This window comes from Podarcis pityusensis (genome assembly GCF_964106645.2).
Source record: "Podarcis pityusensis genome assembly, chromosome: 15".
NCBI classification, from domain to species: Eukaryota; Metazoa; Chordata; class Lepidosauria; order Squamata; family Lacertidae; genus Podarcis; species Podarcis pityusensis.
Window position 1 is genome coordinate 2,042,018 of NC_138040.1, and position 21,561 is coordinate 2,063,578.

General features: G+C 48.2%; 1 protein-coding gene and 1 long non-coding RNA gene across 5 annotated transcripts in view; one reads left to right on the forward strand and one right to left on the reverse strand.

The window, feature by feature from the left end:
- Nucleotides 1–21,561, reverse strand: part of SSH2 (slingshot protein phosphatase 2) — a 123,646-nt gene that overhangs the window by 22,693 nt on the left and 79,392 nt on the right. For all 4 annotated transcript variants that reach the window (XM_080982786.1, XM_080982785.1, XM_080982784.1 and 1 more), the window contains 5 exons: nt 13,526–13,629; nt 11,755–11,819; nt 3,934–4,055; nt 960–1,028; nt 499–564 (listed from right to left, as the gene is read on the reverse strand). In XM_080982786.1, coding sequence (XP_080838912.1) covers nt 499–564; nt 960–1,028; nt 3,934–4,055; nt 11,755–11,819; nt 13,526–13,629 — 426 coding nt within the window. The remainder of the gene's footprint in view (nt 1–498; nt 565–959; nt 1,029–3,933; nt 4,056–11,754; nt 11,820–13,525; nt 13,630–21,561) is intronic.
- Nucleotides 1,478–21,561, forward strand: part of LOC308464140 — a 186,439-nt gene continuing 166,355 nt past the window's right edge. The window contains exon 1 of the long non-coding RNA XR_013979874.1: nt 1,478–1,792. This is a non-coding gene — a long non-coding RNA (uncharacterized lncRNA). The remainder of the gene's footprint in view (nt 1,793–21,561) is intronic.

Sequence of the window (21,561 nt, forward strand, 5' to 3'; positions counted from 1 at the left end):
GCGGCTCAGTTTGGGGGGGGCGCTCATGGGCCGGTCAAACTGCCCCCATGGGCCGCTTGTGGCTCATGGCCCGCAGGTTGCCGACCCCTGATCAAGCCCAACCCCCTGCAATGCAGGAATATGCAGCTGTCCCATACGGGGATCAAACTTGCAGCCTTGGCTATAGTCGGCCAGATGGGCAGGGTATAAATAATAAATTATTATCATAACACAACATTGGTGGCATATTGAAGATAGCCCATGGTGATTGCATTCCATCATTCTGGAGAGCACCAGTTCTGACCTAAGCGCAAATGAAAAGCAGTGAGATCAGTCTTGGAGTAGCCAAGCTTCTACATAATGCAGCTGAAAGATGAACACCCAAGAGAGGTCCAAGGATCGTTCCAGCCTCCAAGGGCTTCTCGCGAGCCTCCATTTCTGAGTACTTCTTCCTTCCTACTCCAAAAACCTTCTCTATAAACTGTGTGTAAAAAAATAAAGGAAGACAAATTCTCTCACCACATGGCTTGCACAGACACAGGCTTAAAGATGTGCACCCGGTTGTCTGTCGAGACGCTGAAGCCCCTGGAAAGGAGGGAAATGGAGACAACACTCCGTCAAACAACACTTCAGCAAAGGCAGCGGTGAAAGAGGGCAGCCCCTGGACAACCTGGGGACCTCCAGATGTTGGCTGAGGCTGATGGGGAGTTGCAGCCAAAAACACCTGGAGGGGGCCAGATGTTGGTTCAGGCTGCCCTCCTGCCTCAAAAGGATGACAAGGGGGTCAGGGTTTACTGGAAGTTGCCTGATGGTTCAACACTTGGCCAAGAGCCTTCCGTAACACTTACTTGCATGTAGGTCACACTCATTAACGCTTCCTGCATTGCAAAGCGGGGCAGGGAGGGAGAGCGAAGAGGAGGGCCGGATGCCTTTTTGCGTGTTCATAGCAACACAAAAACCAGACAATCCCAGGCTCTTACCCATCGCCATCCAGATGAATCAAGGCATCGCTCCAGAGTGGCAGGACCAGCCCCATTGTGCAAACACTGCTGTGGGAAACAAAAGAGAGGGGAGGACGGCAATTTAAACTCTGCAAGAGAATCCTTTACAAAAAGAAAAAGAAGGCCCGTGGGAGATGGACGTTTTAAAGCACTGGAACAGACTCCAGCATACATTGACAAGCTGGAAGGTGTGCGGAGGAGGGAGACCAAGATGATGAAGCGTCTGGAAACCAAGCCTGATGAGGAATGGTTGAGGGAGTCAGGGATGTTTAGCCTGGATGAGAGGAGTCTGAGAGGAGAAATATGATAGCCGTCTTCAAGTATCTCAAGGGCTGTCACATGGAGGATGGAGCAAGCTTGTTTTCTCCTACTCTGGAGGGAAGGACTCGAAGCAATGGATTCAAGTTACAGGAAAGGAGATTCCTTCTAAACATCAGGAAGAACTTTCTGACTGCAAGAGCTGTTCCACAGTGGAACAGACTCCCACAAGATGGATGTTTCAAAGCAGAGGTTGGATGGCCACCCGTCATGTATGAACTTGTTGAGATTCCTGCTTTGCATGGGGATGGACTAGAGGACCATTGGGGTCCCTTCCAACTCTACAATTCTAAGCTTCTACGAATGGACCCAAGTTAGTTTTGGCCAATACTTTAAATGGGTCTACTCTGAATGGGACTAGCATTGGATACAACAGTGACCCCCTGGAGGATCACAACATTATTCATCGGTGCCTTTCCCCACAGCCAGGAACCTCCTGCAATGTCTTTGTCCGTGCAAGACACACTGACAAAGGACTCCCTGCTTTCATCCTGGTAGGCTCAGACTGTTTTATTGCTTTGTGATAAGCACTCTCTCTGTGTGGAAGGTAGAGAACGAATGATGAACAGCCTATCAATTGCCCCTTGAGTAGCTTCTCTCAATTCCTTGCTGTCGGTTTCTGTTCCCACAAAAAGAATGAAGGGACGGGAGGAAGATTTAATTACTGGTCCTTTCTCCCTTCCCCACTTTTTCATGAGTTCATAGCTCTACGTGGGGCTACCTTTGAAGGTGACCCAGACAGAGGGCCTTCTCGGTAGTGGTGCCCTCCCTCCCTTCAGATGTGAAGGAAATAAGCAGCTATCTTATCTTTAAAAGACATCTGAAGGCAGCCTTGTTTAGGGAAGTTTTTAATATTTAATGCTGTATTGTTTTTAACACTTGATTGGGAGCCGCCCAGAGTGGCTGGGGAAACTCAGCCAGATGGGCGGGGTAGAAATAATAAATTATTATTATTATTATTATTATTATTATTATTATTATTAAATAACAATAATACCAGGCAAAACTTTTCTCTAACCTGGAGGAAACAGTAGGACTCAGACAGCGAGAGAGATAGATAACTGCACATACATTTTTCTTATTCTTTACATTATCGGTATTGTTTCCACTGTCAGTTTGGATGCAGGACACCTTGGGCAGTTTGTTGGAAAGGAGCCATGTAATTTTTAAAAAAATGGTTAACCAACAGAGAAGGTATCACACACAGGCAGAGTCTGCTGACAACCCCACCCCCTCCACAAAACAAGAACCCCCAGCCATCAGGGGAGGTTTTCTTAAAGGTAGAGGTGTGTGTGTGTAGGAAATGAGATTAACTCATGGAAAGAAGGGGGGGTGAGGAGAAAAAGGGCACCTCTGAGCAGCTTCCCAAAGAGACTGGAGATATTTTTAGGGATCTCTTCCACCTCCCACTTCCACCAAAGCCCCCAGCAACAAGGCTAAATCGGGTTTGTAAATACTCAGTGGGTCAGAAGGGAGGGATATTCGGTGTCCGAGGAAGCAAGCAAGAGATACGTAAGCAGGGCTGGAAGGGATGGGGAAAACTTCTTCCACCCACCAAGACCAAACGGAAACGGACACTGGGCCGAACCACTTTATGCCCAAACTGGAACAGAACAGGGAACAGGGCCAGGGTTTTGCAGGGGTGCCAGACCAGGACCCGGGCGACGAGAGTTCAAATCCCTGCTCAGTCCGAAAGCTCAGTGGGGTGACCTTAGGCCAATCTTTCCCTCTCAGCCTAACTACCCCACGGGGTTGATGTGGGGATAAAACCAGGTACACCATTCTTGAGCTCCTTGGAGGAAAGATGGGCTACTCATTCATTCATCCTTTTATTTGTATGCTGCTTTTCCACACACACACACAAAATCGAGCTCAGAGTGGTTTTCAACAAAGAAAACAGGGTTGCATGTGTAATAAATGTTATCCTTCAATGATATTTCTGCAAAAAACACAACCAGAATGAAGTACAGTAGTACCTCTGGTTAAGTACTTAATTCGTTCCAAAGGTCCGTTCTTAACCTGAAACTGTTCTTAACCTGAGGTGCCACTTTAGCTAATGGGGCCTCCCGCTGCTGCTGTGCCGCCAGAGCATGATTTCTGTTCTTATCCTGAAGCAAAGTTCTTAACCCGAGATACTATTTCTGGGTTAGCGGAATCTGCAACCTGAAGCATATGTAACCCAAGGTACCGCTGTAATTTTCACTTGAGCTCATTTGAAATCTCACCTGCTTTGAGACTTGTGCTGCACCAACGTGCTTCGCAGCCTTGAGGACTAGGAATTTGTGCTCTGTGGCAACACCACTTTGGTTGTTGTTGTGGGAAGCCTCCAGCACTCACACTGAGGACCTGATTGGTGATGCTCCCTCTTAAGCACCCTTGTTTTCTAGACAACAACCTAGACAACATGGATTCTTTGGCTGTGACTCCTGTGGCGCAGTGGGTTGGACTAGATGACCCTTGGAGTCCCTTCCAACCCTACAATTCTGTGATCCTATAAATGTTTCAACCCGTCCTTCAGAGGGAAAGAGCTCCACCCCCCCCCCAATGATCTGACAGCCCTCTTGGAGAACTTGCAAAAAAATAAGGTAACAATTGCACATCTTGGTCAGCTCTCTCGCTCCGATTCACCACATACCTGTCATTGCAAGAGAAGTCCATTCCCAGGACGATGCTTTCCTCGGTGTCCTGCCGACCATTAGTTGAGACCACCACCATGTATCGAGTCCGGTTCTGGTACGTGCTTTCCAATCTCACAGCCTGGGAAAAGAAGGGGAAAAGCTTTTCAGTTGTTTGTAGCGCCCACTCTCCATATTCTACACTGGGGCGGGGTGTGAACTGAGCTCACTGCTGTCTACACTGGCTGGCAGCAGCTCTCCAGGGTTCCAGGCAGGGAGTTTTCTCCCAGTCCCACCTGGAGATGTCATTGGGGATTGGACCCAGGACCTCCTGCCTGCAATGAAGGTGGCTCTGCCATGGAGCAATGGCGCTCCCTGCACCTCTGCCAGCCTGAGAGAGGGGAGCCGCATCTGCCACTGGTCTCCCAGTACGAGCCAAAGCCCACGGGAAAAGGGCTTGGAAGGTCAGCAAGAAGTGTTTGGCAGGAAAAGGGTGCCACCTTAAAAGAAAACAGTGACTCAGTGGGCAGCAATTCTGCATCAACATTAACTCAAGCCCAGGGAGCCAAGAGCACGCAGAACCCACCAAATCCCCTAAACTGTGCATGTCTGCAAAACGGTTTCCCCCTGAAAAGCAGGGCATCTTCGACTGCTGGTGCCTGTGGAGGAACCAAGGTCTGTGCCAGCGCAGAAAACTCCTTGAGATACGATTAAGACTGCATCAAATCCGTGGCCTTTCAAACCTTGCTCTGCAGCCAGGAGGCTTGCTTTCTCTTCTTAAAAAGAAACAATGAAAACAAACCCAAAACCTGAGATTATCTCGGGATGTTCAATGTGGCATCCCAAACTCATCTCCCTACTCCTCTGCAACACAGGTGGGATGCTGAAAACCCCAGACTGCTGCAATTACAAGAACTCTTTTTGAGCTGCTGGATAAAGGGAATAGCTTCAACCGGCATGTGTGTGTGTGTGAGTGTACCTGCTCCGAACCTCTGGATGTGCCCTGGAGAATCCCTCCATCCTTCAAGAAAACTTCAACTTCCCCCATGATCAGAGAGGAAAACTTTGGCTTCATGTACTTCATTGCAGTGGGTTGGGCTGGATGACCCTTGGAGTTCCCCCTTCGACCTCTACAATTCTGTGATAGGAAATAAGCCCGCCTATGAACAACAGGCGACGGCCGCTTGGCCGTACGGACCAAGAATAGCCGGAGAGGTTCAGCTCCAGACTGCGGAGGAGCTGAGTCAGCACAAGGAAGACTATATATGCCAATTCCTCCCCCCCGCCGGCCCCGGTCTGGTTCTCCATCCTGATGCCAAGTCGGCAAGATACGTACGGGCGCTGACGCGGCATGCCAGGAAGCCAGCGTCACGCAGCGCAAGTAGCTTACAAGAAGCCAAGAGGAACTTGCCTTGTGTGGCCTGAAGATGCCCCCGGGCAGGGGTGGGGCGGGCCCCTGGCATTCGGCGCATCCTTTTTCTTTTACAGCCTCCTAGCTCAACTCCCGGGACATTTGCATTCGGCTTGATGTTTTCTGACCTCACTGACTGCAAGAGGAACCATGGCATTGCCGCAGAAGGGACGTCTTGATTATGCTAACTGGCCCATCTAGGGTGTGTGGATTTTATTTTGCCCAGAGCAGCCCAACCACAGAAAGAACCGCTTCTGCTAAATAGTCTTGGTTCTTCTCTAAGAATTTCCTGAAGGGGAGGGCCCTGGCGGGGGGCCTGAAACCTTGGATGGGCTCCTCCAAGGCAGGCTCGAGGCTACAGGAAGTGGCACTCCGGCACCGGTGTAAACTGTGCAAGTTAAACACCCTGCCTGAACAAATCCCGCCCCAGAGACCCCGCGAGAGTCTTATGTGGCTTAGCTTCCAACTGCGGAGAGCTAGAAACCGTGGTTTTCTCCAGGAAGGCATGGGAAATCTGCCCCCAACACCCGGTGGCTTTTCCCTACAGATCTGTTGGACAAAACAGAGCACCAGCTTCAGTTACAAATGAGTACGTGGTTTTATTGTATGACACTCGTACTTCCTTTGACTTGCCAGCGGGTACAACTGTCCCACAAGGGTCAAAATGGAGCATGCATGTCCAACAGCAGTGTAACTTGGGAAACTGGGTGCCAAATAGGAGAAGGGATGATCCTGCAAATCCTGCTTGCTGGGGTCTTTTTCAAAGGAACCCATCTGGTCACTGGTGGCACAGAAAACCAGAAGGGGCAGAAATATTTTAGTTAAGTAGCAGGTGTCAGCCTTAAGAACATAAGAAGCGTCTGTAGGATGAAGCCAATGGCCTATCTATCTCAGTATCCTGTTCTCACAGTAGCCAACCCGATGCCCCAGTGGGAAACCCGCAAGCCAGACCTGAGCACAAGAGCAAGTCTTCCCTCCTGCGGTTTCCAGTACTTTTTATTCAGAAGATTGCTGCCTCCAAACAGGCAGGCAGAGCACAGTCACCCTGACTAGTAGCCATTGATAGCCCTCTTCCCCACTGGACTTTTTTGAGCCAGTGGGCACACGAGGGCACGCCATAATAATAAAAACAGTAAAGGACCCCTGGATGGCTAAGTCCTGTCAAAGGCAACTATGGGGTTGCAGCGCTCATCTCGCTTTCAGGCCAAAGGAGCCGGTGTTTGTCCACAGACAGTTTTCTGGGCCATGTGGCCAGCAGGACTAAACTGCTTCTGGTGCAAAGGGACACCGTGACGGAAACCAGAGCACACGGAAACGCTGTTTACCTTCCCACCACAGCAGTACTTGTTTATCTACTTGCACTGGTGTGCTTTCGAACTGCTAGGTTGGCAGGAGCTGGGACAGAGCAATGGGAACTCATACCATCGTGGGGATTCGAACCGCTGACCTTCTGATCAGCAAGCCCAAGAGGCTCAGTGGTTTAGACCACAGTGCCACCCGCGTCCCCATGGAATAATAGCTGCCACCCATAAAAGAGCAAAAAAAGAGAGACACAGGACCACAAATTGGAGTGGGCCTGCCCTCCCCTCCTTGATGGGGACATTTACACCACTCCTCTACTCAGAAGGGAAGGGAGAGCAGGCATCCAATCCTGGCTCCCAATGAAATATGGGCATGTCTTAGGGGTGGGCTGTATGTTCAATGGGGGAGAAGCTGAGCCACTCGTGCAAACAGGAACTGAGCAGTAAGAGCAAAAAGCCCCTCTTGTGCATTGGGGGGTTTTTTAAAGAAGGGGGTAGTTACTGAGACCTTTTGCAGGTATGTTAGACAGTATGGATGGCCATGCAGTCACCCACGGGCACCACGTTGGCAACCCCCTGGTTTCAAGTGATCCGGCAGGGCTTTATACAGTGCAAGGCATGTCCTGCTATGAAGCCAGCAGACGCTAAAATGGGAAACGCAGCTTCTTTCCCCTTAACTCTCTATATGGACTCCAGCTTCCTGCTGGCTCTCCAGCGGCCTGTCTGGCATCAAGTGGATTAGCGTAATCTAATTTGCTTTGCTAAGCCAATCTGGGCAGCAATAATTAGCAGGGTGGTTTTGACATAAGATCACCGCTAAACAGAGCCCGGAGAGGCCAAAGGGGATGGCCTGCCCTCGAGCTGCCGAAATGGGATTTGCTGAGCAAATTTCTAGGACTGGCAGGAGGAGGAGTCATTCCCCTCCCTGCTCACTGTCGGGTGTCCTTCCAAGAGGGTGGGTGGGGACACACGCAGTCCAAAGAGGCGGCTTTGGACCCGGGGTCCTCCAGTCCAGGAGGTTTAAAAATGCTGCTTATACCAGTCACAAGACCGGCCCACCAGGTTCTGCTGCTTAGGTATGTTTTGCAAACCTATGCAGCAAAACTTCTGAAATTTGTCTGAGCATATGCATATCCCCATGGGGCTTAAGATACAGCATACTCGACTCCTCCCATGGTTTAAAAAACAAATGAACTAATTTAACTGGCCTGGTCAAAGCTATTGATTGGTTGGCTGCCATGTGCAAGTCTCACGCAAATAGCAGAACAGCAGATTCTGCTCTGCCAACCCAAGAACTGCCTTCAAATTAAAGTGAAGGCTCCAATGGTTTGGGGGCATTTTTACCCCTTACTACGAAATAGTATCTCCCACCCCTTGTGAAGATGGCCATCTGTCAGGGGTTCTTTGGCCGGCCAGGATTCCTGCATTGCAGGGGGTTGGGCTAGATGACCCTGGGTGGGGGGGTTCCGTTCCAGCTCTCTGTTCTATGATACAAAATCAGTTCTGCATATTCTGGCTGAGAATTCCAAGACCTGGGGAAAGGCCTTTTCCGTTCCTGATACCCAGGGTGCCTTTAAACCAAATTTGAACCCAGGACCTCTTGCATGGGAAGCAGGTGCTCTCAGAGATGTTAGCCAAGAAGTCCACACTTTGCTTTAATGATTCCTGCCCAGCAAGCAGTCTTTCTATAGGCATACGCTTCCTGATGCACTGAGACGACTCAAAACAGCACTACAGGTTTTTGGAGACCCAGATCTCCACTACTGTGCCCTGAAACGCCACCAAAAACTACTCTTCAGGAAAAGCAAACAGGGCAGATTCAACATATAGGAACCACTCTCTCAATCCTCTTCCCTCCCCAACCCTACTCAAGTTTGGGAACCGAGTGTAAATATAGCAACTTCCTACTGTTATCTGCCCGTTAACCGGGGCTATTTCTAAACTGGAAAGCTGGCTTGGACCACAGAGTTCAGCGTCATTTCTAGGCTCTGACCAACGTCAGCACTTTTTCCATAATCCAGGAAAGGACAAACGTTTCCTCCGAAAGGGCCTCATCCCTGGATTTCGGAAGGGCTGCACAGATCAAAGGGCATGCTTAGGGGAAAATCAATAAATCCCAACTCCTGCCAAGGAAAGCTGAGTTCTGAAGCTCATCTAAACGTGCCTGCTCTGTATATTTATTATCTATATAAAAGCACTTCTAAACTGCTTAGCTTTTTTTTTTTTTTAATCTCTTTAGTGGCAGACAAAAACAACATGTTAAAAAGCACCGTTACATAAACAGGAATCCAGTAACAACTAGGTCAATTCTTATGGGCTGGGGGGAAAAGGAAAATCTCTTTAAATGACATTTGAAGCATCTGGTGGGTAAGGCATCACATATGACCATTTTGGGGTCACTGCCCTGTGATGTTTGCAGGGCATGGTGCCACGAATAAAATTTCTCTCCCATGATTCTAGGTGATCCCACAAGTCTACAGGGAGCAGACAGGAGGGAGGGTCTTTTCAGGCAACCTAGTCCTGAGTTGTTAATGGCCTTGAGCATGGCAGCCCAGGAAGTGATGGTCTCTTATGGCACAAACAGAAATGAATTCTGCCTCTGGCTGTTGCAGGTGGCAGGCAAAGAAGTCCTACCTCCCAGACACTGAATGAAGTACTTTATTCTATCTATCCTGAATCTTCCAGCACTCAGCTTCACTCAATGTCCATGAATTCTAGAATTACAGTGGTACCTCGGGTTAAGTACTTAATTCGTTCCAGAGATCTGTACTTAACCTGAAACTGTACTTAACCTGAAGCACCACTTTAGCTAATGGGGCCTCCTGCTGCTGCCGCACCGCCAGAGCACGATTTCTGTTCTTATCCTGAAGCAAAGTTCTTAACCCAAGGTACTATTTCTGGGTTAGCGGAGTCTGTAACCTGAAGCGTATGTAACCTGAAGTGTCTGTAACCCGAGGTACCACTGTACAAGAAAAGGAGGAAAAGCTTTTCTCTACCCATTTTCTTCTATCGCTTTTATACATAGAGGTAATTAAATTTGACCAGGAGGCAACACCGTCTTCTCAAAGCCAGTCCTTAACACTCTTTAATAAAACAAAACAAATAATAATCGCAAATCCAGTCAGTTCTTTGGGCATCCAAGGAAAGAAGACCTTCCTTTGCCCAGGGACTGGCCACTCAAAAGTTTCCCGCTACCCCTACAGCTCCGAGTATCGACTGACACCCGCCCAGCGCAAACAGGAGCGGATGATCAAAGAGTGACCCCGGCATGACTTTGGCGCTCCCAACTTGGTACTGCACAAAGTGGCCCCATTGTCCCCGTCTGCGACCCCTCGTTCTCCTTGCTTGAAAGCCCAATTTATCAAAAATAACCCAAGAAAGCTACCCACGGAAAATGTACAAAGCCGCCAGTGATAGCGCAGAACAATTGATTTGCTGATCGGTTGGGAGCCGGCGGCGGTGCGGAGAACACCCCAACCACCCGATGAGCACTAACTACCAGTAGAGGTTTGCCAAGAGACTGGGTGGGATGGGGGGAAGATGGGGTCATGACTTGCTCCTTAAGAAGTGGCTGCTGGATCAGGCCCAAGGCCCAAGGCCCACCTAGACCAGCATCCTGTTCTCACAGTGGCCAACCAGATGCCCCAATGGGAAAACGGCAAGCAGGATCCGGGCACAAGAGCAACTCTCCCCTCCTGGGGTTTTCAGCAACTGGGATTCAGAAACATCGCTACCTCTAACCGTGAAGGCAGAGCTGAGCCGTCCTGGTTAGGAGCCATCAGTAGCCCTCTCCTCTTCCATGAATTTGTCTATTTCTCTTTCAAAGGCATCTAGGCTGGTGGCCGTCGCTGCCTCCCGTGCAAACAGGTTCCATAGTTCAACTCTGCGCTGCTCGTGGGAATATGAACTTGTTCTAGGATTTGGCAAACAATCAGAAGAACATGGGAAGAGCCCTGCATCTGGATCAGGCCACAGGGCGGTCCGTCTTGTCCAGTCTCCTGTCTCCAGCACCAAGGGCCTTCTGGAGGTTCCCTCATTGTGAGAAGTGAGGTTACAGGGAACCAGGCAGAGGGCCTTCTTGGTAATGACACCCGCCCTGTGGAACGCCCTCCCTTCAGATGTAAAGGAAATAAGCAGCTATCTTATTTTTAAAAGATATCTGAAGGCAGCCCTGTTTAGGGAAGTTTTTAATATTTAATGCTGTATTGTTTTTAACACTCGATTGGGAGCCGCCCAGAGTGGCTGGGGAAATTCAGCCAGATGGGCAGGGTAGAAATAATAAATTATTATTATTATTATTATTATTATTATTTACAGTGGTGACTTAGATGCCCCAAAGGGAAGCCCGCAAGCAGGACTTGAGCCTTGCAGGAGCAGCTCTCTCCCCTCTTGAGAGCCCCCTCAACTGGTTCTCAGAGGCCCCAAACACTGTAGGGAGAACATAGTCACGATGGCGAGCAGCCACTGGTGCCTGCACCTGCCCTAAATTTGTCTAATCCTCTTAAAAGTGCAAAGGAAGCTGTGTATGAACAACATGGGTTCATCTAGCCCAAGCAGCATCTCCTCTGACCGACTGCAGCCCTCCACAGCCTCTCAGGCCAGGGAGGGGTCTGCCCCACCCCCTGATTCAGAGATCCTTCCAACCACAGATGCCAGCAATCCAACCTAGGGTCTTCTGTATGAAAATGCCTACTCTGCCAGGAAGATGTGGGTTGGCGGCTTCCAACTCTCCGTGGTTATTTATGTATTTATTTGCATTAATTTGTTCTGATTTTGTTCATGCTAAAGGGCCAGGAAGGGCACTGGCTGCCCTCCCCTGCTTTGAATGCCAGGGCCTTCTGTTCATTTACCGCTCCCAGAGTTTCAGGAGAAGATGCCTGCCTGTTTGCTGAGTTCAACCATGAGGACTAGCAGCTTTAAAAACAGGGATTCCTGAGGTTCTGAATTCTGAGCTCCACACCTCTCAAAGGAGGTGTGTATCAGCATTGTGTATCGAGTTCCCAAGCAGAGCCATAGGAGAGGGGAGGCACACAGAGAGGAGGAATGTGACGCCAAGGGCACTTTACTACAGCAAGGCACCCTAAGGCGTCAGCCACAGAGCAAGGAAAGGACATGTGTGCGAGACTTACCAGCCTGATGTTGTCCTCTGGACGGAGCAGCATGAACATTGCTTGGAGGTGTTGCTGGAGGTCACCTGGGATGGAGAAGGGAGGATCAAGGTGCAGAGCCTGTTTGGTACAGCGCTTAGAGTGTCAGCCTAAGACCAGGCTCAAATCCCCACTTGGCCATGAAACTCTCACTGGGTGGTCTTGGGCCAGCGACTACCTCTCAACAACCTACTTCACAGGGTTGTTGTCCCCGGGGGTTAAATGAGGAGTGGGGGAAGAACTATGTATACACTGCCTTCAGCTCCTTGGATAAAAAGGTGGGATATGACAGCATTAAATCAAATGAACAAAACACAAATCTCTCCTCTAAACCCCAAACATTTCCGTGTCCAGGCTTCAAGGCTCATGGAGAAGGGGTTCAGCAAATATCAGCTTTGCTTACAAGGCCTTGCTACCACCTCCTCCTCCTGAACCCTGGTCCTCTGGCACGTGCAAATGACAACGCAGAGAGCTGCAAGATGGCGAAGGCAGGAGGCAGCAAGAGATTCTTCTGCCTCCTCGTCTTCAAACCGCAAAGGGAAGAGAGAGAGACAGTCTTTTTGAAGGCTGTCGGGATTCCTCCTCACCACAAAGCCAGGCCAACACTGCCCCGCCGCTGCGGACACATCCCTGGGTGAGTGGAATTCTGGATCATGGACAGTTTGCTGGGGCCGGCCCATCCATTAGGCAAACGGATATAATTGCCTCAGGTGGTGGCTGCCGCAAATGCTCACAGAGGCACCACCACAGTTCAGAAAGACCTTCCAGGCTGGGAACAGCATCCAAGGAAGGCGCAGAGCAGGGTATGAACAGGGGAGAGCCCTGGGGGAGGCACCGGGGGCCATATTTCAAAGAATCATGGAATTACAGAGTTGGAAGGGACCACGAGGGTCATCTAGTCCAACCCCCTGCAGTGCAGGAATCTTTTTGCTCAACACGGGGCTCAAACACACAACCCTGAGATTACGAGTCTCATGCTCTAACAACTGAACAATTTTATAGACAAACCTGCCCCACTGGCTCCAAGGCTTCCCCCAACCCCGCCCCCATTATAGAAAGGTGTTGTAGGCTCATAATGTTTTGGAACAGTAAAACGAAATGTTAACATATGACCTTTTCTGGTTTGGGGAAAAGGTCTTTAAGGAAGCAACGCTGCTGATTTAGTAAACAGTTCCAAAACAGGCTATCATCTGAAAAAGCCTGTTTACTTGAGCTGTACGCAGAACGTTCACAATGATTATACTGTATAATTACAGAAAGTAAAATAATGAGTTTTAATTTTATTTCAGGATTACTTGGGTATGGTTTGTTTGTGGGTAAAGCATAATTTCAGGGTGTTAATTATAGTAGAAGGTTAGACTTTACAACAGATAACTATATTGCTGGATCTTACTTTTTGACAATGCGGAGGGGAAAACGACACCGCTTATTGCTGAAGGAGTGGTACTGAATTATTCCTTTGTATGCTTGTGGGATGTATATAAAATCTGAAAATACTTAAAAGTGCTTAGAGAAAGCCTTTCCCTAACCTGGTGCCCTCCAGCTCTTTTGGACTACAATTCCCATCAGCCACTTGGCTGGCTGTGGCTTATGGGAACTCAGCTGGGAAACAGCTGGAGCACATCAGGCTGGCGGAGGCCGGCCTGAGGCCGTTTTCCTGGGCAGCCCAAAATAGGCAAAAAACCCAGGGAGAGACCTGGTGTTTTTTTTTAATTTCAGGATGGGGGGAAGGTACGGGCGGGGGGGCTGTTACCTGCATGCTTGTTGCGCCGGTGGCTGATCCTGGGGGTCGAGGATCCATTTCCACGCGGGAGGAAGAGGGCGGCACCTTTTACCGTGAGAAAACTTTCGCTGATGCTGCAAGAGAGAAAAAGAGAGAGAGAGAGAGAATTAGCTAAAAGGGGAACAAAACCTCATATATATAGTCTGTTGGGGGAAAAGCATGAAAGGTCCTGGACCCAGAACAACAGCACTATTGTCATCAAAGTGGGGGAAGAACAGGGCATGAAATAAGCCTCCCCCCTTTTTTTGTCACTCTGGGGGGCTTGGGGCAGAGTGGCTGTGGGGCTCACAGGCGCCCCTCCATCAAATGTTGCAAATGTTCTTGCTATTTACGAGGCCCCCCACAACAGAATAAATAATAATAATAATAATAATAATAATAATAATAATAATAATATTAAAAAAATAAAAAAAATATTTATACCCTGCCCTCCCCGGGCTCAGGGCAGCTAACACCAATTAAATCAAAATAAAAACATAATAGGGGGAATAAAACCAATTTAAAATACATGTTAAAATGCAATTTAAAATGCAGCCTCATTTTAAAGTAGCCAATAAATCAAGACCATAAGGGGAAGGAAACATAAGGGTCAGACCGAGTCCAAACCAAAGGCCAGGCGGAACAGCTCTGTCTTGCAAGCCCTGCGGAAAGATGTCAAGTCCCGCAGGGCCCTAGTCTCTTGGGACAGAGTGTTCCACTACGTCGGGGCCAGGGCTGAAAAGGCCCTGGCCCTAGTTGAAACCAATCTAACCTCCTTGAGGCTTGGGACCTCCAAAGTGTTGTTATTTGTGGACCTTAAGGTCCTCCGCAGGGCATACCAGGAGAGGCGGTCCCGTATGCTGAAATGTGGCCTCACCGTATGCGGGGTCAGACCATGGTGAGGTTTGAGCGCATGAAGGGGACACAGGGTTGGCTCGGGGTGGAGAGGAAGGACCACAATGAGACTCTCTTGCACATACTGTATTTTTTGCTCTATAGGACGCACCGGACTACAAGACGCACCTAGTTTTAGAGGGGGAGAACAAGGGGAAAAAAATATCTCCCTCTCTGCGCAGGGGAATCCTGCTCTTGCAGTGCCCAAATGGGAAGCAGGCCAGCAGCAGTAACTCTTGCCACCGAGGGTCCTCAGTAAATGCCATTCAGAGGCCACGTGCCAGTCTGATGGGGATTTTGATGCCCCGGCAGCTCTGCAAATGTTCTGCAGCAGCAGGAGCCTGCCTTTCGGAAATAGTTCTTTAACACACACACACACACACAAACAAAAACCAAAAACCACCCAGACATTTAAGGTGGCTAGTTTCTCAAATGCCCTATTTTTATTTGAAAAGACATCTGCAACCCATTGCGAAATCCATCACAGCTGCCCTGTCTGTGGTTAGAAGTCTCACTCTTCCACAGAAGCCGGGGCCCACGCTCTCTCTTGCACACACAAAGTTGTTGCTGTTTTGCTTTGTGTTGTGTTTTTTTTATTTAAAAAAGGGGTCAATCAGAAACCACGGTGCTAAGCGATCCAGACTCACCCCGGCGCTGCCAAAAGGACTCCCATGCTTTAAAAAGAGAGAGAAAGAAAACACAACTCGGCCAACATTTAAATGCTCCCAAGAGAGAGACCAGGAACCTCTCCTCCTGCCTCCCCCCCTTTTCCTTCTCATGTTTAATGAACCGGGCAAGTCTATTTGGCATCTTCAGTGGGGTTTATTTAAAGAAAAGGAAGTTTAATTAAAGCGCCCAGCCTGCTGCAAAAAGAAACCTATAAAATTTATTTATTTTTATTGGGGGGGGGGGAATTAGATAAAGAGCAGGCCAACTTTGCAAATGCTTCCTGGACAAATGCCTGGAAGGAAAGGCTCTTTGTTTTGTTTTTGCATTACTGCAATCTGTTGTGAGCTGCCCAGAAAATCATCTGATGGAAAAGTGCAGCGGAGCAGCTCCAGAAGAAATACTTTTAGGACCCTTAGGAAGTTCAGGAACAGGAAACACACAGCTTCAAAACTACGTGAGGTGAATTTTTTTATTAATAGGAATTATAGGGACTGAGAGACAGAAATGTGTTGCTAGCAATGGCATGGCAGTGCCATTTAGTGGCCACTGATAAGACCCTTTCCCTAATCAACCTTTCAAAGCTAATGATCACCACCACATCTTGTGGAAGTGAGTCCCGCCGGCTAATGACTCTTTGTATCTTTCTAAACCATGGGTGAGGGTGGCCAAATCTGGCATCTGGTCAGCCACAGGGAGAACAGGAAGCTGGACTAGATGTTCCCCCTCTGGCCTGATCCAGCAGCCAGGCTCACTTCTGATCTTCTTATGCACCCTTTAAGCAACTTGTAAGAAAAACACAGGACCAGTAACATGTCAAAAGCAGAGGCCGGCTAACAACGGTGCCACGGGCCATGAATCACCTTTCATTATTGTGGCTGAATCATCAACATTTATGACCTTATCTAACCATTCTGCTTCCCACGTCACGGAATAAACACTGCCCCACCCCACCCCGGACGTTATCGAGCCTCAGCTTCTCAAAAGCTCTGGGCACGAAGCCCACAATCCGGCACACCTGAACCCCATCTCCAGGTGAGGAGCTCTAGACTTCTAGCGAGGAATCTTGCCTAGCATAACTTATAAAGAGACAGAGAAGAGAGGGCCAAACCAAGTGGGATTTCTTTCAGGGTTGATCCACATCAGCTTCTAAACTGGCCTTTCTCAATCTGCCCCATTCTGGATGTTTAGGACTACAGTTCCCATCAACCCCCAGGAAGGCTGCTTTAAACAGGTAACAATTTTGCAGTGCTGGTAAGAGGTGGATCCCCAGACCAGAGGTTTTTGGGCTCTGCTCCCAGGTGGCATGCACAGCAGCTGGTCTACCTGTTGGCTCCCTACCCTAATTCAATGCTTCTCTTCTTCAAAATCTGCATCTTCTGCAAAGCTCAGAGTCTCATCTCCAGCCCCAAGTTTTTGTTCACATTTGCTCCAGACCTCTCTCCTTCCTTCCTCCCTCTCTCACCTTCTGTGCAGCCAAAAGTTAGACTGGGAGTTCCTTGGGGCAGAGGCCTCCTTTTGCTGCTGCTCTGCAATGCAACACAATGCAACACACACACACACACACACACACACACACACACACACAGAAAATTTATCCCTTCCAGATCTCCTTGCCAACTTCAGAACTGGGTGGTTTCTTATCAGAAAACGTTCAAAAGGCTAACCAGCACACAGTCTCCAAAGAAGGCCCTATTGGAGAGGCTAGGTTTTGCTCTTAAGAATGTGGAAAAACAGATTATTCGTGCATAACCAGAGGCGGGAGGTGAGAAGACCCGAGAAGGTCAAATGAAGACAAACAGAATGAACAGAAAAGCAGCAATTGTCTTCAATACAAAAACAGGAACCCAAAACGGGAGGGACAAGGAAGAAGACCCAAAGCAGATTATTATGGGGCAGAGTTGCAGAAATACAACCCAGCCTCGTAGCTCGCCTGGAGACAGGTGAAGCAGAACGCACACCTTTGCATCGGCTATGCAAATCTGAGCACGCCACGTATCAGCTTCAGAGATAAGCCCCAGGTGAACACTGGCACAGATTGCTTATTGCTCAAAAGGAAAGTTTGCACAGGAGGCATGTATATGAACGGCTGCAAATCCACAAAAACAGGATGTTGCACTGGTTGGAGGACTCGTCCCGCCCTTCACACCACAGGCTCTCTTTTTTGCACTTTCACCAAGTTTCTAGCCCTCATGATGTGCTTAGAAAGCTTGCAAGCTGTCCCTGTCTTCTTTTCAGCGCAGTTCAAAGACCTTCCTCTTTCAAGTAGCCATTTAAGTAGGAATCTTTATCCCAGCCTGCATCTTTCATGGGAACTACTTTGCACACGTTTCTAAACTTTTGTTTCTAAACGTCTGTGCTGGTTTTATATAGATGAAATTGTTTTTAAATATGAAACTTTTTTAAAAAAAGTTTACATGCTTTTCTTGTTTCGTGGTGGTTTTAGAACTGTGTTTCTGCAACCCGCCCTGGGATCTGATGGTAAAAAAAGCAGCTAAGAAGTTGAATGAATAAATAAATAAATAAATAAATATAAAGCCTGGTGAAATCCAAAAAGGTGAGTGAGAGAGGTGCCTGCATATATATATGCAGGTCTCAGATTCAATCCCCACTGGCATTTCCAGGTAGGGCTGAAACCCTGGAGACCTTCTACTAGTCACTGTTGACAATACTGAGCTAGATGCAGCAGTGGTCTTAGTATAAGAAGGTTCCATTTCTTTCTTAAGAAACATGAGGACTAGATTCTTGGTCCGTCTCCACATAAGCCAGCTTCCTACATTCCTGTTTAAATCAGCCCTTTAATCAGAACCATGTGGAGTACAGCATCTGATTTGCATGCAGAAGATTCATTCCCCAATGGCATCTCCAGGTGGGACCCGGGAAAGACTCTGGAGATTTGCTGCTAAGCAGTGCAGGCAATCCTGAGCTCGCCGGACCGGGAGGTCTGACTCAGCATAAGGCAGCTTCCTATGTGCCTGTGTACATAAGTAGGTTATTGGTGCAGAGAAAGGAGAGGAACTTGCTTCATTTTTCCATGATCTATGCAGGTCACAAAGTGTTGTTTTTTTCTTTCGTCTTCTGGGCATAGAATTTCAGCTGCCTTTGCAGGGTAAACAGAGCTCTGAGCACACAGTGAGAGAGAGCCAGCAGCCTAGGAGATGATGGGGCAAGAGGCGGGGGGAGAAGGGGAAGAGAAAGACGCCGCACGCGTCATTACGGAGCTGGGGAGAGAAAGAACAGGGAAGTGGAGCCTTCCGAGAAAGGAAGTCCAGCCCCGCCAAGCGTGGGAAAGTCATGCCGGCTCACAGCTGCTTGATGCAAACATCTGCACGACCGCAGGTGCCTCGAAAACCCACAAGGCAATGGGGTGTGTTGCAGGGGCAGCTGTGCTAACTTGCCAACAAACAAGGTGGTCGCAGCACACGCAGAGAGGAAATAGGCTTTCATTGAAGCCCCAGCGCTGGGTACGACACACCCTCTGCCAACCTGCCGCACTCCAGGTGCTGTGGGCTATACCGTATTTTTCGCTCTATAAGACGCACCAGACCACAAGACGCACCTAGTTTTTGGAGGAGGAAAACAAGAAAAAAAATATTTTGAATCTCAGAAGCCAGAACAGCAAGAGGGATCGCTGCGCAGTGAAAGCAGCAATCCCGCTTGCTGTTCTGGCTTCTGTGATAGCTGCGCAGCCTGCATTCGCTCCATAAGACGTACACACATTTCCCCTTACTTTTTAGGAGGGAAAAAGTGAGTCTTATAGAGCAAAAAATACGGTAATTCTCATCGGCTGCAGCCACAAGACATCTGCACAAGTGCATCAGGAAGGGGAAAGCTGCTATAGGGACTGGATATTGCACAAAGAGAATAAAGTGCTATAAAACTGATAAATGGTACATTGTCACACACAAGCTCATCATTTTGCATCAAGACGGATTGATCCAGCACAATACATACGTGCCCCCAAAGCTGCCTCGTAGCGAGGCAAACCTTAAGTTCATACAGCTGGCCAGAGTTGAGAAGGTTATTTTGACTGGCAACCTGGACACACCCAGGCACTGGCAGGCAGGAGAGCAATAATAAATCTTATCAACATACAAAAAAACCCACACAGATACGGTCTGGTTATGCAACAAATGTCTGCCACTGGCCTGAACCAAAGCCTGCTTGCTGACTCCAGGTGGAAAAGCTCCAGGGGAAGTTATTTCTGCAACACAGACACACAAATGTTGCTGAGGGATTTTTGTTGCATTCAAGATTAAACTTTTGATATGTACATTTTGCTGCTATCATTATTAATTCTTTGTATCTTTATTTGTATCTGTTTGGGTGTTTTTATTTGTTTGCTGATGGCTACTTTTGTCCTGTTTGTGTAAGTATGTAAATCTTTTCCTGTTGCAAGCCGCCTTGAGCATGGGTTTAACTATGGAAAGGCAGTATACAAATAAACAATGGTGACATTGAGCAAGCACCCAGAAGCACATGGCTTTTTCACAAGGGGGGGGGGGCAGGGGGCAGGCTTCATCCATGCACCAGGAAATGGGTTGTTTTCAAATGTATGAATCAGTTTTTAAAAAATACTGAACAACAAAAACAGGCAACACAGAAAGAGAAAAACAAACATCAACAACCAAGTAAGTTTGACACAAATATATTTTGATAATAAAACTAAAATATAAAATCATGTGCTAATGAAATGGATACAATTATAAATGGGGTATTAAAAACACAACTTTGTACAAAGAAAGAAAGAGACAGACAAAGGTCTTGCCTGTTCATAGATGACACCAAATATATTCATATTTCAAAGGGATTTGCCACCCATGTGACTGCAGTGCCATACATTAAATAACCCCAAAATAGAGGTGGAATCAGAAGGGTTATTGGTGTGACCCCCGATCTGCTCGTATATTACATGCCAACTTCTTTGAGATAGAAATGAACATAACCTGCTTGAACCAGTTATCTAGGGTATGGCATGAAGCCCTGAGCAATTATGAATCAAGCTGCTACCAGAAGACATGCAGTTAACTGTATAGGTAACAAGATCCATGCTACCTTTAGCAAAGTGGCATATGAGATAAAATCAATTTTTAAAATCTAAAAACAATTAAAGCTATTTCTACAAACTCAAAAGAAAGTCTCTCCTACAGTTGTACAGCTAAGATTTCACAAATGACTGTTTCACACCTCAAGCAGTCTCCTTAAACAAAATACATCTTCAGTAGAAGCTATTTTTTTATTTATTGGTCTTCCTCAGAAGTGCCCAAGAATAGGTACACAAAACATACCAACAGAATTCAGTAAGACAGTGCTAAAAAATATGTACATACACTTAATTTTTTTTGCAGCAAACCAATCAAAACAAAAAGAATATGCACTTCTTACTTATGAAACTTCCCTGGCCTGGGCAAATCAAAGTGTTTCAACTGGCACCTGAAACCCAACAACGTGGAAGTCAAGGAAGAACTGCATGTGTGGAGAAAAAGCCTGTCTCTGCGTTTCTTTGTGAATCACAGATCTGGATGCTCATGAGAGCGACTCATGCAACAGGAAGCTTTGAGGACAAGCCACTCTGAATGCTGCCATCACACCAAACATGGTAAAGTTCCCCAACTCAGAGAAGGGAGAGTAGCAAGAGGCAAGGCCAGAGAGCAACGACTCGTGCAGAGTTGCAGCAGGCAGCCTCCGTACTTCTGGAAAGACCCTTCTCTGCCCAGGACTAAGAAGAACCCCTGCCAGCCAGAACACCCAGGCATCACAATCACCACCTTGGTGCCCTCCAGATGCCACCAGCCCCAGCCTCTGCTAGCTGAGCCTGGTGGGGGTTGTAGTCCAAAACGTCAGCAGGGCGCCAGGTTGGTGGAGTCTGCAATGGGCAACAGCAGGGTGGATTGGCAAGCGGGTTGACCTGGTATGATGATGCTTCCAGCAAAAGTCACAAAATCCCAACATTTGTACCAGTCTATATTCTAGGGATGTGGGTGGCGCAGTGGGTTAAACCACAGAGCCTATGGCTGCTGATCAGAAGGTCGGCGGTTCGAATCCCCACAACGGGGTGAGCTCCCATTGCTCGGTCCCTGCTCCTGCCCACCTAGCAGTTCAAAAGCACGCAGTGCAAGTAGATAAATAGGTACCGCTCTGGCGGGAAGGTAAATGGCATTTCTGTGCGTTGCTCTGGTTTGCCAGAAGCGGCTTAGTCATGCTGGCCACATGACCCGGAAGCTGTACGCTGGCTCCCTCGGCCAATAAAGCGAGATGAGCGCCCAACCCCAGAGTCGTCTGCAACTGGATCTAACGGTCAGGGTCCCTTTACCTTTTATCCTCCTGTTACATTTGGGACACATCAAAGAGCTTAGCATAGAATCATAGAGCTGGAAGGGACCCCCAAAGGTCATTTATTCCAACCCCCTGCACAATGCAGGAATCACAGCTAAAGAATCCCTGACAAGTGCACATCCAACCTCTGC